This window comes from Hippoglossus stenolepis, chromosome 1 (assembly GCF_022539355.2).
Source record: "Hippoglossus stenolepis isolate QCI-W04-F060 chromosome 1, HSTE1.2, whole genome shotgun sequence".
In the NCBI taxonomy this organism is placed as follows: Eukaryota; Metazoa; Chordata; class Actinopteri; order Pleuronectiformes; family Pleuronectidae; genus Hippoglossus; species Hippoglossus stenolepis.
The window spans coordinates 1,004,901-1,022,435 of record NC_061483.1 but is presented as its reverse complement, the minus strand read 5'-3'; the positions used below and the strand labels follow the sequence as shown (position 1 = coordinate 1,022,435).

Below are 17,535 nucleotides of genomic sequence, written 5' to 3'. Positions count from 1 at the left end.
GTATTCACAGAAACTAGTCCAGACAAAGTCACAGAACTTTACAGGAGTGGGTTTGAGATCCCAATGAAGTTTCAGTTCGGTGTGTGGACCAACTCATCTACAGTATACTCATGTGTGTACTCATGTAAGAATAGAGCAACTGTATTTCTATTGGGAAACAAAATGGAATCCAGTGGTTCAGGTCTTTCAAAGCTTGTTAAAACATTTAATAAGCTTTATTGATTCAGCTTTATTGATTCAGCTTTATTGATTTAGCTTTATTGTCCGTCCTGGGAGAGGCTTCCCTGACATGTGACGCCCTCTGAGGTCTCTACCTTCTCTTCCTGGTCTGAGGTTTTCTTGGTGGTTTTCTTCAATCTTGATGAAGGTGAAAGGCAGTTGATGGCTTTGTTCAGCCCAGTGAGACAAATAGTGATTTGTGAATAGGGGCTATACAAATACAATTTGATTGACTGGCTCTTCTTAGTAATGACGGTATGTCATCGATAATTATCTGGTGTACAAGCCTTTATTGGTCACGTCAGGGAACTGAGGCCACCAGAATCATCAGATCAGTGCAATGCACTCTAATAAAGAGTTTAAGAGCGGTGCTGTCTGTCAGATTCAGCAGCTCAAACTGGGATTAAATGAGCTGATTCATATAAACACTAATATTCTGTCCTGTGAGCAGGAAACTTGAGCACGTGTTGCTCTTGCAGTCGTGATTTTCCCACATACGATTCATAAAACATGGTGGTACTTTCAACCACTACAAACACTCAGGCCACAAACTTGTAGACAAAAGTAAATCTATTTTCAGCGTTGGTTCAGACTTTTGTTGATGGACAAACGCCGCTCTTTATTTTTCTTTTTAAAGCGTAAAATGGAGCGACACTCCGCGAGTTAGTTCAGGTAGCCAACTCGAGCTGCGCTGCTCCAATCATGACATACATCATGTGACCTCACTCTCCACAACCATTCATAATACACACACCTTATCAGCTGGTTCATTACAGCTGCTGCAGTATTACACTACAGCTGCCCAGCCCCTCCCACCACTCCAGCATCCACCTGTAGACCCAACGGGGGTTACAAGCAAGTATAGCTGTCACCCCATCATTCCTGTGTAATCATATGGGGGAGTGACGAAGTTGAGCCTATATGCAAAAAACACTAAACCTGTTCATGCTCAGAAAATTCCACTGAGCCCAGGAGGCTGAATGATGTCAACGTACTTAAACATTGAATGAAGGCTTTGTAAAACCTGACATGTGTTGTGCAATTGATACATTAAACGCTTTCACACCATTACATGGTGTGCCTTGGGCACTAATAAATTTGGTTATCAGAAAAAATATTGAATGTTAACATTAAAAATATGAATATTAAATAATAACTTTAATTGATTAAAGTTACCTCGGGGCACCACCCTTCAAAGGAAGGGCTAAATAGCCAATTTATTGATTAAGTCTCATGAAAGTACTAACTACAAATTTGGAACTCTGATTAACAATTAAATTAATAACTATAACCAAAATTACCATATAGAAAGTTGGCAAAGTTGAAGGATATAGAGTTCTTGACAGGGTAGAGGTTGGCAAAATTCACACTTATGCAACATTAATGAAAACAACATTTGTGAAAGATACATTTTTATTATGAAGATAATAAAGTATAAAAACACAAATAACTAAAGGTGCACTTACTATATAAATATGTGTATGTGAGTATGCGTGTATGTGTGTGTGTGTGTGTGTGTGTGTGTGTGTGTGTGTGTGTGTGTGTGTGTGTGTGTGTGTAGCCAAGTTCGAGAAAGTAGCTAGTTGCATGCAAAGAAAGACTTTGAAGAGCATAACATAACTAACATTAACTTCAAAATAACTTATAACCAAAATATCACGGCAACACAAATCAAACTTATAAACATCACACGGAATTGAATAAACAGTCTTTGCTTAGCCCAGTATAATTATTAAGCCCAGTTGTGTTACCCGTCCATGAAATACAGGAAAAGGTGGATGTGCTGTTTGAAGTCTAGTGAAGTCGTCTTGCTGGTTTGTGGCTCCTGTTGTTGTGGTTCTGCTGTGCAGAGAGACAGAGTGAGACACATGTTAAGAGTAAGTGTTCACATGTGTCCTCAGTTGTTACAGAAGGATTGTGTCAGGATGTACTGTTCTGTATGTAATTTCACTGGGGGTGCAGTATCATTATTATGCCACTGTGAGGCGCTGAAGAATTAAGGACGCAAGCTTGTGTCATCACTGTCAGTGAAGAAGTGTCTGTCGACCTGATGTGCAGGTGCTAAGACAATAAACACAGCCACGGGCTAAACGGTTCACCGTCTCCGTCAAGTGTTTTCTCTCCGAGTGCAACGCAGAAGAAGCTGCCATCATTAAGCAACAACACATGTCAGAGAAACTCTTCCTCACACTTTGATTCATACCACAAATGTCTCACAAGGGCGGTGGATATATTAAAGGTTCATGTAGATCAGTGGTCACCAACCCGTCGATCGTGATCTACAGGTCGATCTCCCAGTCTTCACTGTCGATCCCCGAACTCTCTGGACTCACTGGCTGTTGTCGCGCCGCAGACAAGCTGTGTGTCGGTTGTCTGTTGTTCACACGCGCTGTGTGTCGGTTGTCTGTTGTTCACACGCGCTGTGTGTCGGTTGTCTGTTGTTCACACACGCTGTGTGTCGGTTGTCTGTGTGTCGGATGTCTGTTGTTCACACGCGCTGTGTGTCCGCTACTGACGGTGGAGCTGCAGGTTTATCTCCTGCACTTCCTTCAGGAACAAGTTGGTTCATGTCCTAAACTAAATGTCCGGTCTGAAGACGAGCATCTTCCGGTCTGTGGATAACAATCAAAGTCCCGCTGGAACAAAATGAGTGGATTCAGAAGGTGAAACGCTGAGTGTTTACTTTGAAACGGGTTTGGGAAGTGATGAAATACGCTTGTGTCATAAACAGATAAACATGGTGGTTCACAGCAGAATAAACAGAGAAAAATGATCTTTCAACTGATTTTTAATGTTTATCTGATGAATTTGTGTCACAAACAAATGGTTGCAACACTTTCTGTATGTCTTTCAAAAATAAAAGCACTTGAGCATTTCTTGTTGATGGAATTCATTCCCTTGTTTAAAAAGGTTTTTTTATTGTGAAATATTTGCTGGAGCGGGAAGCTGCACGGCTTCATACTGCAGTACTGGTGGCCTATCTGAGTACAAGGGACTTCTTTCATAAGGAAATAATCATATTTTTGGCCATATTCAAATCAAAGCCGATATGTAAAAACATTGTGCTGCAGTAGCAGCTCCTCTGCAGAACATGATGTGGAACTGAGAAGCTACATATTTTGCATTGTAAATATGAATTGATATTAATTTGAATATTGTGCATTGAATAGAAAAAATTGCACAACTGCCTTTCTTTGTGTATATTTATTTCTTGTACATTCAGCCTTTAACAGAAATTGCAAAAAATAATAAGTATGACCCTCCTAAGTTGTTTTTTTGGAAGATATCAACAAAGTCACGACTGGTTGCTGTCCTGGCTCCTAAACGGTGGAACCAGCTCCACATGGACATCAGGACAGAAAGTCTACACATCTTCCGCCGCAAACTAAAAACACATTTCATGCGACTACACCTTGAATAAAAGTTTAAACTAACAATTTAGTGGCACTTAAATGGCACTTACTTATAGCACTTTGTAGTTTTGCTTTTTTGAAGAAATTGTACTTTTGTTGTGGGTTTGTTCCTCATGGTTGATGCACTTATTGTGAGTCGCTTTGGATAAAATCGTCACCTAAATGAAATGTAATGTAATGGTAGATCTCGGCTTAAGTTTGAAATTAAAAAGTGATCTTGGGCTAAAAGACTGGTGACCACTGCTCTAAGTCTTATTTGAATTGGAAAGCAGAAGGTAGTATTCAGGTGGAATAAACCATTGAAAGCACAAGCAGAATAGATCTGAAACGATGATGGAAAGAATCAAAATGACTTGAGCTAGCATTTGTTGTTTATTTTTGCTTCGAACACCAAAAAAAGATTCAGTTCCAGTTTCCCAAAGGTGACAGTGACATAAACACATCTCTGTTTTAGGACTGTTGATCAAACAAAACTTGGATATATGAGAATTTTCCATGAATTGAGAAAAATAATGGTCAGAGGAAGCAATGATGATGATGAAGCTGCAGCCTGAATCACCATGACCATCCCTGACCAAGAAGAAGAGCATCCCGTGCTGTTGCTTCATTCCTCCAGGTGACTAACATTTGGATTTGCAGCTTGTAAATTGAGGTTTGGCGATGACTCTTATCAGAAGGTCACATGTTTGCAACTTGATATTTAATGTACATATACAACTCAGAGCGACATCAACCACACTCAACCATCTGACACTTCCCTGAATGACTTTGCATTGACAAACACTTCAGTGTGAAACAGAGATACAGTATATATACCTAATATGTATTCAGACACATGAGAAATGTGTGTGTTGGAAAGTAAAAACACACATTTCAATCAGAACACTTGTTTAACTCATATTGTAACACATCACAAATGAACAGTTATAAAACCACATGAGATCCCGCCTGTAAACACCACACACCTTTCAGATTTGTTCAAAATAAAGCAAATCTACAAAAAGCTGCAGACATTCATATGACGTTGATATGAAAATCCATCTGCTTACATTTGCACCTGATTAGATACATAAACCCCCACCAAAAACCATGAAAGAAGACTTGGTACAGTCTGGAAGTGATCAATATAAATCAGTATTTCACACACGCTGCTGATTTAACTTCCTGAATGTTGGCAAAGGTTGGTATTTGACCTTGACACTTTGGTTTGGTACACCGACCACTCCGCAGACCATGCCGCAATGGCTGCAAGAACACATCCAGCGATGAACACCAGGTTCAGATTCAGGTTGGTCGCTGAAGAAAAGAGAAACACAATGTGAGTCGAGCTTGTCCAAAATCAAGCTGGGACTGACGAGGCAGGTGCTCCAGGCGTGTCATACCTGTGGCCTGACGCTCTCTGCCGATCTCCGTAAGCGCAATGGCCCCTGGGAAACGGCGACTTGCACTCTGGATGACAGCCTCTCTCTCTTGGGGCGCCGGGCTTGTTGACGAGAGCTAATGCAACCTTTGGAACATCTGGTGTTGGAGTTCCTGCTTCACACATCATGACCGAGCAGCTGATGTACACTCTGAACACAAGACACGCCGTCGATATGTCAGCAGACGAGATCTAGAGTCAAACCTCTGCTCCACTTAATCCTCAGTTACTGTGTAAGGTTTTTAAAACTTGTCCATATATATATATATATATATATATATATATATATATATTCATGTACACTGTCCTTTTAATAAACAAAAGAAGTTCTAATCCACTGCTGACCTGATTGTTCAGTCCGATGAACTTGAAGGCCTCCATGCTGAACTTGAATTCTTTCTGTTCAGCGGGGGAGTGGATCTGAACAGTTGGATCCATTTTACACCTTTCAAAGGAAGAAGAAAGAAAAAATTACTGTAAGAACAGTGCCCCTGCACTTAGCCACTGGGGGGAGCATAGGTGACACCAAGACTAAGTTACAATGGATGAGAAATGAACCAAAATAAAAAATTGAGGCACGAACGTTTGTCAAAGATGTTTCTGTCATTTCAGGTCTTATCACACTGATGTTTGTTCAAGTGTTTCTGATCAGTTTGGTTTGAATTAGCTATTTGATGATGTAAGAACAGGCTGAGATCATGATTGACAGCTGAGCCTGACTTGCGGTTGGCCGAGCATGTGTTTGGGAGGGACCTGGAGGCCACAGCTTCATTTCACCATCACTAAATGTCTGAGTTCATATCTGAGATATTTTGGCTTGATTTCTAGATGGTGGAGAAAGTGGAGATTCTCCTTCATTCATCTTTATTTAGAGGACGGACGTGACAGGCAATCGCTCACACTGTCATTCAAAGGCCCAGCTAGCTGCAAATCCTTTTACATATTTTACGCCCTTCTTGAAGGCACCTTTACTCCCTGACAACCAACATCTGCCTTCAAACAGTAGAGCCGTGTTTTCATACCCATTTTCAAAGATGGAGCAGGTCGGGTGGTAGTTGGGGTTGTCGTATGGTGCAGCCTCGGCAGGACTCCACAAACAGCTCGGTAAGTTGTTGACTCCAGGAGGTGGCCTTGATCTTCATGTAAATCCTTTTCCCAATGTCGAACTCCAGAGGATATGCTGCTGATCCATCATGGTTTGGAACTGGTTGTTAGGTAGAACTCAAACTGGTAGGTGAACGTGTCAAGCCCTTGTCACACAGTGATGTTCTTCCTGTGCCACGGCTCAATGACAGCTTCCTTGTTTTGGGTACTGGCAGAACTGCACCTCCATCTGGTGCTTCCTGGTGATCAGGTCACTGGGGCTGTCCACCGGTGATTTCGTTTCTGAAAGATGAGGCCTTGGCTGTCTTCCTGCAGGACAGAAAGTTATGAATTCAGTCCTCATGCAGTAACCGACAAACAAGAAGCAAACAGAATTGAGTGTGTAGTGAGATGAAATGAGGCCTCGCTACCCGATCTGAGTGCCGCAGGCGTTGAGGGGATGAGCGGCGATGATGTGAGTGCTGTTGGAGTGTCTCTGGAGGCTGCAGGCCGTGTTGGAGGGATCATTGAGCTGCATATGATCCTCATGGAGTCGAGGGAATGAGGCTTTCTCAACCGATACTGTCATTGAGGACTCGTTGCAGATCACATGGGATTTAACTGGAACAAAAGAAGTACATTTTAAACCTTTTCAGTACTTTACATATTGAAATATAATAAATATTCTATGTGATTACTGATATTTAGTCTTTATTTCATATTGATGTATGTTAGATGTTAATGTTGCTATTATTTTGTTGTTGTCAGGATTACCATGACGACACCAGCCTTATTGTATGGTGTGTAGTTCAAGTTCCAGTGTTTTTCTGCCCTCTGCTGGTCAAAAAGTGCTTGATGCAGTTTTCAGTTGTGCTAAAAAAACATAGATCAGTTGACAGTGATGCGATCCCGGTGACTCACACCTATTTCACTTCCTGGCTTCAACAACACACCTCATCTCGACTGATAGACGGCAGGCCTGAAAAACATTTGTGAACATATGTGAAAAGTTAAACGATGGTTTCACGCACATGATGGTGTCAATAGAGAACTGAAGTCCGAGACTCACGACTTGACTGTTTCAACAGCAAAGATCACGAAATGTTGTCCGCGGGTCATCTGGGAGCGGCGCTCCACCTGGAGGACAAAGTCTTCTGGGTTCTGGGATCTGATATTCGGCTGCCCACTGGACGACGATATTATTTATTCTGTGTGAAAACAGAACACAGTTATCGTGCTTGCTGAGATGTTTTGTTTCCACAAGGCCTCAGCTGGCTATTGGTTCTCACTTACTTTGCATCTGGGCCTGCGCTTGACTCTGACTTCCAATTCCTTGTTGACCTCTGCTAGAAACGATCTCCATTTGCAGGTGTTGGGGGGCAGAACTTACAGGTAAGCCCTCCTGACATGACGGAGCAGGGGGTCCACTGGAATTTAACAATGTGATAAGTATTGAACAGCAATTAGCAAACTGCTACTGAGTCTTTGTTAGTTGTAAAATCTAAATAAAGTCACAGCTCAGTAAAAAACAAAAACAAAAACTTAGGATTAATATGTTGAAAGAACGTCTCCTACGACTAAATGGTAATTTTTTTATTAAACGAAGAACATGTTGTTCTAAAGCCAGAAATGCAAGAGTTAAGGGAAATACAAGGATTTTGAAGAACAAAGAATTTCATAGTGAAGAAGTTAAACTTCTCACAAATAAAACAACAATGTCAAAGTAAAAATACATGACAAAAATAACATAAAAGAATAAAACACTAAACGTGTGACAGAAATTGAATGATGAAAATCATGCGATGTGTTACAATAAGACTCTTTCTGCTGTATTTCCTCAGACAGGAGGCTCCAGAGCTTCGGAGCTCTTTTCTAAACCTGTGTTCCCTGAAGTCCTCAACCCAGAATCTGGAACAGTTCAAGGCTTCTGCCAGAGGCTCTCAAAGTACATGCAGGGTTGTACGCAGTACAAAGATCCGCAAAACACTGAGGAAGTGATGAAGAAAACTCTATTCTATTAAGTACAGGCCCTGGTCTCAGTATTTTGTGAACATGTGTCACACATTAGACGTTTCTAGAGGTCCAACACTTATAAAGACTTTTATCTCACTGAGCCCAGAGCAGCAGCAACAGGACCTCTGCTTGGTGGGACTTAAAAAGAATTGGCTGATTAAATATATTGTCATGTGTCAGGAAAAGTAAAAACATACTTACCAAGAAAAGAGAATTGCATAGGAAGTTTGCTGAGAGGAGCCATGGTTGGGGGTGGGGTTGTGGTTGGAGTTGTAGTTGTGGTTGTGGGTGTGGTTGTGGTAGTGGTTGGAGTTGTAGTTGTGGTTGGGGTTGTAGTTGTGGTTGTGGGTGTGGTTGTGGTTGTGGTTGGAGTTGTAGTTGTGGTTGTGGTTGAGCTAGAGCTGTGGCTGTGGGGTGTGGTTGTAGTGCTGGAGCTGTAGTTGTGGTTGGGGTTGTAGTTGTGGTTGTGGGTGGTTGCAGTGGTTGGAGTTGTAGTTGTGGTTGTGGTTGGAGTTGTAGTTGTGGGTTGGAGCCAGTTGTGGCTTGTGGTGTGGGTGTGGTTGTGGTAGTGGTTGGGGTTGTAGTTGTGGTTGTGGGTGTGCGTGTGGTAGTGGTTGAATTGTAGTTGTGGTTGTGGGTTGGAGTTGTAGTTGTGGTCAGGGTTGGAGTTGTAGTTGTGGTTGTGGGTGTGGCTGTGGTAGTGGCTGAGCTGTAGCTGTGGTTGGGTTGTAGCTGTGGCTGTGGGGTGTGGCTGTGGTAGTGGTTGGAGCTGTAGTTGTGGTTGTGGTTGGAGCTGTAGCTGTGGCTGGGGCTGTAGCTGTGGCTGTGGGTGGTGGCTGTGGCTGGAGTTGCAGCTTGTGGCTGTGGCTTGGAGTTGTAGTTGTGGCTGGAGTTGTAGTTGTGGTTGTGTGGGCTGTGGCAGTGGTCAGTTGTAGTTGTGGTTGTGGGTGTGCGTGTGGTAGTGGTTGGAATTGTAGTTGTGGCTGTGGTTGGAGTTGTAGTTGTGGGCTGGGGCTGTAGCTGTGGCTGTGGGGTGGGGGCTGTTGCTGTGGTTGTGGTTGTGGGTGTGGTTGTGGTTGTGGTTGGAGTTGTAGTTGTGTGTGGGGTTGTGGTTGTGGTTGTGGGTGTGGTTGTGGTTGTGGTTGGGGTTGTGGCTGGGGGTACGATTAGGCCTCCGTAGTCTCTCTTTCCTCTCCTCACGGCCATCGGAGCCCTGTAGGATCTGGATCCATCTCCATATTGCAGATTGATGTAGCCTTGTGGGAAATCCTCCACCACCATCTCAAGTCCAAAAGCCTTGATGTTGGCTTGGGTGTAGTTGTAGTGCAATGTGCAAGAGCCCTATCAATGTGAATATTTATTATTAAAGGGAGGCAAAGCGTCAATGCATTAAAATACAAAGTATGGAGATTCAGATTTCTCAGCTGACCTGGTCTAAGAGGAAGCCTGGTGGCAGGTTGCACGAGTCGCACTCCGTCCCCCTGACGTTTCCATATCGACATCGAACTTTGTCCCCATCAGGATCAAAAGACGTGAGCTTGTATGTCCGAGGGCAGTTCTGAGGAACTCTTGAATGGACAATTTTATAACAGGAGTTAGTAAAAAAACTAAAGATGGAATCATCAGTGTTTAAAACAAATTCAAATTCTCCAGTGTCTGTGATAAAAGGGTTAAAGGTCGACAAGTTTCCAGGTATCTGCAGGAGACTTACCGGAGGAAAGGTAGGATGCTGATGTCTGGTGATCTGTTTGGTTTCCTGGTGTCAGACCTCTTTCCCAGATCTACCTCAGCCGTGACGCCTGAAGAGTTGGCCAGAATTTGCCGCTCCTACCTAACAGCAGCCACCTGCCCTGGTGTGTGGAGTAGATCGAGGTGTGTGAACATGACTGTCAAGCAGGGTTGATAAATAAAATAATGCTCCACAAAATGTACTCAGTGAATACATGTTAAGAGCAGAAAGGTGAGGCAGTTTTATTTATGAAGCACATTTCTTACACAGAAGAAGATTCAAGGTGCTGCACAGAGACATTCAAAACAACTCAGGGACAAAATTCAATAAGTTTTTATACTTTGAAATGTATTGTCATGGCATTAACTCTTTGAGATGTATCACCCTGACTTCGAGGGGGTCCCAAACACATAAACAGTACAAGGGACAGAAACAACAAACAAGTCCATTGCAGATCATTTTACTGGAAATAAAACCAGTTTTAACTTAGTCTTACTAAGCAGCAAGTGAAAGTTAAGTAGTCTTAAAAAGACTCACCTCATCTGAAAAGGTTTGTCACTGCTAACATTAGTCGTGAAAACTGTTTCAGCCTCACAAGTGTTTACTGGCGTGTTGGTGTTCCTGTCAATCACACCCGACGGACGTCTAGCGACATTGAGACAGTTGCTCCCGGAGCAGCTCCACGACAGGTAGTCGCATCTCGTGAAGATTGACTTGGTGCGAAGGTCCACCTGCGGGGAAAGATCAGAATGAACCTGTGCTTCCAGGTGGTTGCTCTGGAACTACGGCCGGTAACTAATGCTGGTAACTAAAGCCGGTAACTAACCGTGACCAAGTTTAATTTATTTCATCCGTCTTATTTGTGTTTTATTTCCATGTATTTTGTCAAGCACATTGTAACCTTGTCTAGATAAGTGCTAAACAATTATAATTATTATTATTGTTGTTATTATTACTTTGTCTTGTTCAAAGCTAATTAGGGTGAGAATTGGAAGTTTAACAGTATCCAAATCTTTAAGAATTTCAGATGTAAAATGTATAAAATTACTATTATTATTAAATCAATAAATTTGTTGTGGCCTTGATGCTTAACTAGAAAATCAAACAAAAGAAATTAAGCTCCCACAAACAAAAGATAACAGTAATAATGAAGAAGAATAAGACATTTCTATCATGGACCAGATTCACACATTGTCTCTATGTCATCATTGCTTGTCTCACCCTGTACGTTCCATCAGGGTTTTGTCCTCTGTAGGTGAAGGCCGCACTTCCCCCTAATAGATGTGATGCAGACGCCAGTGAGACCAGGAGCAGCTGAAGTAGGAGCACCGCTGTGGAAGCCATGATGCAGTGAACTGGTCTGTGTCCCGGGTGCCTCTCACATCCACCTGCAGCATCTTTATATACTGTAAGCTGGAGTTTGATGGAATGCACATTCGGGTTGAAAACAATGGGCTAACCCTAACCCTAACCCAACCCACCTGCAAAACCGGTTTGAACATTAATTATTGTAATTATTGTTATTTAAATGTTACGCACATTTTCACCAGTAACAAGCTCCAACAATAGTTTAGAATCGTCCGAGCAGAGGAACAAGAAAGTTCTCCTGATTTCGTATGAAGTTAAAGTTCTGACTGTCAGAACAGAGCTGCTGCTTCACACTTCTTATATGAATGAAATGACATTAGAAGAAGTTAGTACATGGATGCAGGTGTATTCACAGAAACTAGTCCAGACAAAGTCACAGAACTTTACAGGAGTGGGTTTGAGATCCCAATGAAGTTTCAGTTCAGTGTGTGGACCAACTCATCTACAGTATACTCATGTGTGTACTCATGCAAGAATAGAGCAACTGTATTTCTATTGGGAAACAAAATGGAATCCAGTGGTTCAGGTCTTTCAAAGCTCATTAAAACATTTAATAAGCTTTATTTATTAAGTTTAGTAGATGTTTATGGGATGTTCTGTGATTGCATTTCTTCTTAATCCTCTAAAACAATACCCTTTGTTCAGAAATTTAAAGGGTGTGACCGGCATTCAATCTAGTATGTGTCACTCTGATCAAGTGTGTTCTGAAATCCTGTGGGAGTGGCAGATGTTCAGATGTGTTCACTCAAGCTTCTCACATGATTAGACTCTATTTGCCCCAGGCTCATAGCGTCACATGGATTGGACTCGTTCACCCATCGCTTCTTTATGAGCATTGTGTGACAAGAATATGTTGCAACAGGAAATTTATAAATAGTCTCAGACTATAAGCTGTTGGCTCAGTGGCCAAGTGGGTGTCACACTTTCAGCAATACCATAGACAACTATGTGGTAGCCCTAACATCCGCTGGTGGCCACTAACACCTGCTATAATCTACTGGTAGTTGGAAACCTAAATTGTGCAGAAGACCTTCAAACGTACATTAAAATCAAGAAGCATCTCAATAAGCAAAGGTAAGAGATCAGACCATAGGTTCTACATCAAACTATTATCATCATTATGATTATGATGATGATGATTATTATTATTGCAAATGTCCGCATTGCAGAACTAATAAAGGACTTCTTAATCTTAATCTTAAGAGGTAGAGGTTGTAGTAACTGGAGATGCTGATGGTTTTGGGAAACTGGCAGGAGAAGCCAATCTTAACCTTCTTCCTGCGGGTTATGATCTCGTTGGGCAGCTCGAAGGAGTTGATCTCATTCTTGAAGCTGATGTAGTCCCCTGAATCCTTGATTTACGACAAACAGACGTGGTAGAAAGGCCATGAACAGCTGAGAGCAGAACAAACAGATTCTTTCTCTGCATTTTGCTTAATTCTTCTCTTAACCCTCGTGTTGTTCCTGGGTCGGATTGACCCAGAGTGTGTGTGTGTGTGCGTGCGTGTGTGTGATCATCCGCAAGCCCTGGCCGGTCAGGGTTAGGGTGACCCAAGGATTGTCATTCTTGATTCTCCTGGGGGGTCATTTAGACCCACACCTGATTCCAATTGTCATCTAGGGGGTACCCACAAAGAAGCCGGCGCGCCATTTTCCGTGTGCCACCCTCCTGGACCATGGCACGATGTCACGTCAGGAGCGTTTCACCAGAGAACAGGTTCTCCAACAGCTATTCTCCCAGCAACCATCCTCTGAACCCGAAGAGGACGCGAAAGAGCCAGACCGAGAAGCGGACAGAAAAGCAGACCGAGAAGAAGACAGAGAGGACGGCCATGTCGTCGCCGTCGTCGCCGGCAACGACAGTGATTACGAAGACGACGACGGCGACGAAGACTACGACCCAGTGGGTGATGCTTCTGCAGATTCTTCATCCTTTGAAGAAGAAGAAGAAGGACAAGACCACGGCTACACCACCGGACTCGTGGAAAGAGAGACCTTCCCATCAAGAAACGGGGAAATAACATGGTCCTCGAGGGCGTACGGCCGAGAGGAGGGCCGCTGCTCCTCCTCCTCCTCTTCCTCCTCCTCTTCCTCCTCCTCTTCCTCCTCCTCTGCTGCGGCTCAAAGCGGGGTCCCCCCCATCCTGGAGATGACGAATCGGGAGGGTCGTCGAAAATACGGCGACGAATGGAAAGGGATGGACGAGACCGACCTGCGCGCCTACGTAGGGCTGCTAATCTTAGCGGGCGTGTACAGGTCCCGGGGCGAGGCCGCCGCCAGCCTGTGGGACGCCGAGAGTGGCCGGGCGATGTTTCCTGCCACGATGCCTCTAAAACTGCTGCGCTTCGACGACTGCGAGACGAGACGCACGAGATGAGCCACGGACAAATTGGCAGCTGTGCGAGAGGTCTGGGACGCGTGGGTGGCGCGGCTACCGCGCCTCCACAACCCGGGGCCCGAAGTGACCGTGGACGAGCAACTGTTTCCGTTCAGAGGTTAGTCTTTTTTTTCGTTTTATGTTATGTTATGTTATGTTATGTTATGTTATGTTATGTTATGTTATGTTATGTTATGTTATGTAGATAGCGGCTGCTACTCCTCGTCCTCATCTCATCTCATCTCATCTCATCTCCTCTCATCTCCTCCTGTTTTACTCCCTAGGCCGGTGTCCGTTCCGTCAGTACATGCCCAGCAAGCCGGCGAAATACGGGATCAAGTCGTGGGTGGCCTGCGATGCGAAATCCAGCTACGCTTGGAAGATGCAAGTGTACACCGGAAAGCCGAGCGGCGGACGCCCAGAACGGAACCAGGGGTTGCGGGTAGTGCTCGATGTAACGGAGGGACTGCACGGTCGTAACGTCACGTGCGACAATTACTTCACCTCCTACGAACTCGCGCGGCAGCTCCTGGAGAGGAAGCTCACCGTGGTCGGCACGGTTCGGAAGAACAAGCCCGAGCTCCCGACCGGGCTGCTCGCGGTCAAGGGAAGAGAGGTGTTCTCATCCAAGTTCGCATTCACGCCCACCGCCACTCTGGTGTCCTACATCCCAAAGAAAAACAGGAACATGGTGCTCCTGAGCACACGGCACCCCGAGGCCGACATCAGCGACCGCGAGGACGGGAAACCGGTCATCGTCCTGGACTACAACCGCAACAAAGGTGGCGTGGACAACCTAGACAAGGTGATCGGAACGTACAGCTACAGGAGGATGACCGCGCTGGCCCTGGTCGTCTTTCACAACATTCTCGACGTCTCTTCCTACAACGCCTTCGTGATATGGAGAGAGATCAACCCAGACTGGATGTGGGCAAGCGGAACAAGCGGAGGCTGTGCCGAGAGCAGCTGGGAAAGGCTCTCGTGACTCCGTTCATCGCACGAAGGGAGCGCATCCCCCGCACGGAAGCGTTCGCCGCGGTTGTGAAGGCTGTAAAAGCCGCCGCCGCCGCACAGAGTGCTCTTGACCACAACGACTACGACGCTCAACCCGAGCGTCCGGCCTCCTCCATAGCCCTAGCAGCAGCCCCGCTCGGGGCGAGTAAGAGGAAGAGGTGTCAGATATGCCCCAGGAAGAAGGACTGTAAAACTCACACCATGTGCCGCGGGTGTAACAAATTCATCTGCAAGGGCTGCTCACTTGTCTATTGCCCTACATGTGTGTCCAAATATGGGGTGGGCTATGTGAGGGGGCCAACAGCCGTGGGAAGCAGGGACAACACAAGGGTTAAAAACACAGATTTGATCATGTGGATTTTTACAGAAAAAGTAAATGTCCCTCCACACCTCAATTTTTGTGCCACAGGCGGAGAACGACATGGTGCCAGTGATCTGCGATCCGTTGGAGGTGAGGGAGCACGAAGGGTCGCTCAGCTGCAGGAATTTCTCGTCGATGCCAGGCATGGAGGCAGCGTACAGGGTCACCGTCATCTTGTTGGGTGAGCACTGAACTGTGGCCTTGCCTTTAAATCAGAATCCACATTAACTCCTTATCAAGAAGTGAAATATTGGTTCAGAACATCACAACAAAGTCCAACTTCAGAGGGATTTGATTAAATAAATAAAATAAATAAGTAAAACCGGTTTGAACATTAATAATTGTTACATGATTGTTATTGAGCACATTTTCACCAGTAACAAGCTCCAACAATAGTTTGAATCGTCCGAGCAGAGGAACAACAATGTTTTCCTGAAAGGCGTGAAAGGCAGTTGATGGCTTTGTTCAGCCCAGTGAGACAAATAGTGATTTGTGAATAGGGGCTGTTGGGCCATGGTTCTTTGTGAAACCACACTTCGGCCTACATGTGCCATCAAGGCCTGAAGCAGCATGTCCCTCCAGGACTCCGTCTCCCAGGGGCCATTAAAAACCAGAGCAAGGAACTCAATGTCCCAGAGGGCATCAACTTCACACAGAGGGGTGGAAACCCCCCCCAGGGACACAGGTTTCAACTCCCATTGGTCACTCTGGACCCCATGACCTGTGAGGTCACCGGGCCAATATAAGCTAGGTTCTCCAGCTTCTTCTGTCTCTTTTCTAAACTCCCTCAACGGGGAGAAGGCCAGGAGTCTCTTTCTACACTCCCTCCAAGGAGAGAAGGCTGTCGAGCCAGTTCCTGCCTCTTCCTACAATCCTTCTACAGGAGAGAAGGCTGTGGAGCCTCTTCTCCAGCTCACATCTTCTCTTCCCATCCAACTCTTCGAGAGGAGCACAAAGGTGCAGCTTCCAGCTCATCTCACCAAGGAAACCTCCTCGCCCTCCAAGCTCTACCAACGTCCTAGCAGCGACTCGATGTCCTGTTTGCAAACTTCAGCCAGCAACTGAACTGAACTCAACAGAAACCAGCAAGACGACACAAAACTGCGAACTGCACAGCAACTTCCTTTTTCCCCTTTCCACGGACTGGTAACACATCTGGGCTTAATAATTATACTAGGCTAAGCAAGACTGTTTATTCGATTCTGTGTGAGGTTTATAAGTTTGATTTGTGGTGTTGTGATATTTTGGGTACAAGTTATTGAGAAAGCAATGTTAGTCTGTTATGCTCTTCACAGTCTTTCGTTGCATCCAATCTAGTAACTTCCTCTAATTTGGCACACACACAGACACACAACACACACAGACACACACACACACACACACACACACACACACACACACACACACACACACACACACACACACACACACACACACACACACACACACACACAGACACAGACACACGCATAACTCTTCACCTCATTAGCTCTACAGGTCGTAAACATTCCAATAGGTGGGACGGGTGTTATCTCTTTGGCCAGCGACCATCTTGAAAGCACGCTGACTCACACAGACACACGCACATACCTATCTTTGTTTAGCAATTAGACCGTTAGTAATTTGTGTTTTTATACTTTATTATAATCATAATAAATGTTTTTCTTTCACAAATGTTTTTTCATTAATGTTGCATAAGTGAATTTCGCCAACCTCTACACTGTCAAGAACTCTATATCCTTCAACTTAGCTAACTATCTATATGGTAATTTTGGTTATAGTTATTAATTTAATTGTTAATCAGAGTTCCAAATTTGTAGTTAGTACCTTCATGAGACTTTATTCAATAAATTGGCTATCTTTTCCCTTCCTTTGAAGGGTGGTGCCCCGAGGTAACTTTAATCAATTAAAGTTATTATTTAATATTAATAATAAAATATTAATATTTAATATTTTATCTTGATAACCAAATTTATTGAATGCCGAAAGGCACACCATTTTATGGTATCACGTTTGATGCATTATGGCACAACAGGGCTATACAAATACAATTTGATTGACTGGCTCTTCTTAGTACGATTTGGTATGTCAATGATATTATCTGGTGTACAAGCCCTTTATTGGTCACGTCAGGGAACTGGCAGCCACCAGAATCATCAGATCAGTGCAATGCACGAATAAAGAGTTTAAGAGCGGTGCTGTCTGTCAGGATTCAGCAGCGTCTGTACAAACTGGGATTAAATGAGCTGATTCATATAAACACTCATTATTCTGTCCTGTGAGCAGGAACTTGAGCACGTGTTGTTTTGCAGTCGTACATTTTCCCCACATACGATTCATAAAACATGGTGGTACTTTCAACCACTGCTACAAACACTCAGGCCACAAACTTGTAGACAAAAGTAAATCTTTATTTTCAGCGTTGGTTCAGACTTTGTTGATGGACAAACGTCGTCTTTATTTTTCTTTTTAAAGTGTAAAATGGAGCGACACCTGCGAGTTAGTTCAGGCAGCCAACTCGAGCTGCGCTGCTCCAAT

General features: G+C 44.2%; 1 protein-coding gene across 1 annotated transcript in view; it reads right to left on the bottom strand.

Moving 5' to 3' along the window:
- Positions 1–8,507, bottom strand: part of LOC118107876 (ZP domain-containing protein-like) — a 105,877-nt gene extending 97,370 nt beyond the window's left edge. Inside the window, exon 1 of the mRNA XM_047340047.1 lies at positions 8,350–8,507. Coding sequence (XP_047196003.1) covers positions 8,350–8,392 — 43 coding nt within the window. The 5' untranslated portion in view covers positions 8,393–8,507. The remainder of the gene's footprint in view (positions 1–8,349) is intronic.
- Between the last annotated feature and the right edge of the window lie 9,028 nt (positions 8,508–17,535).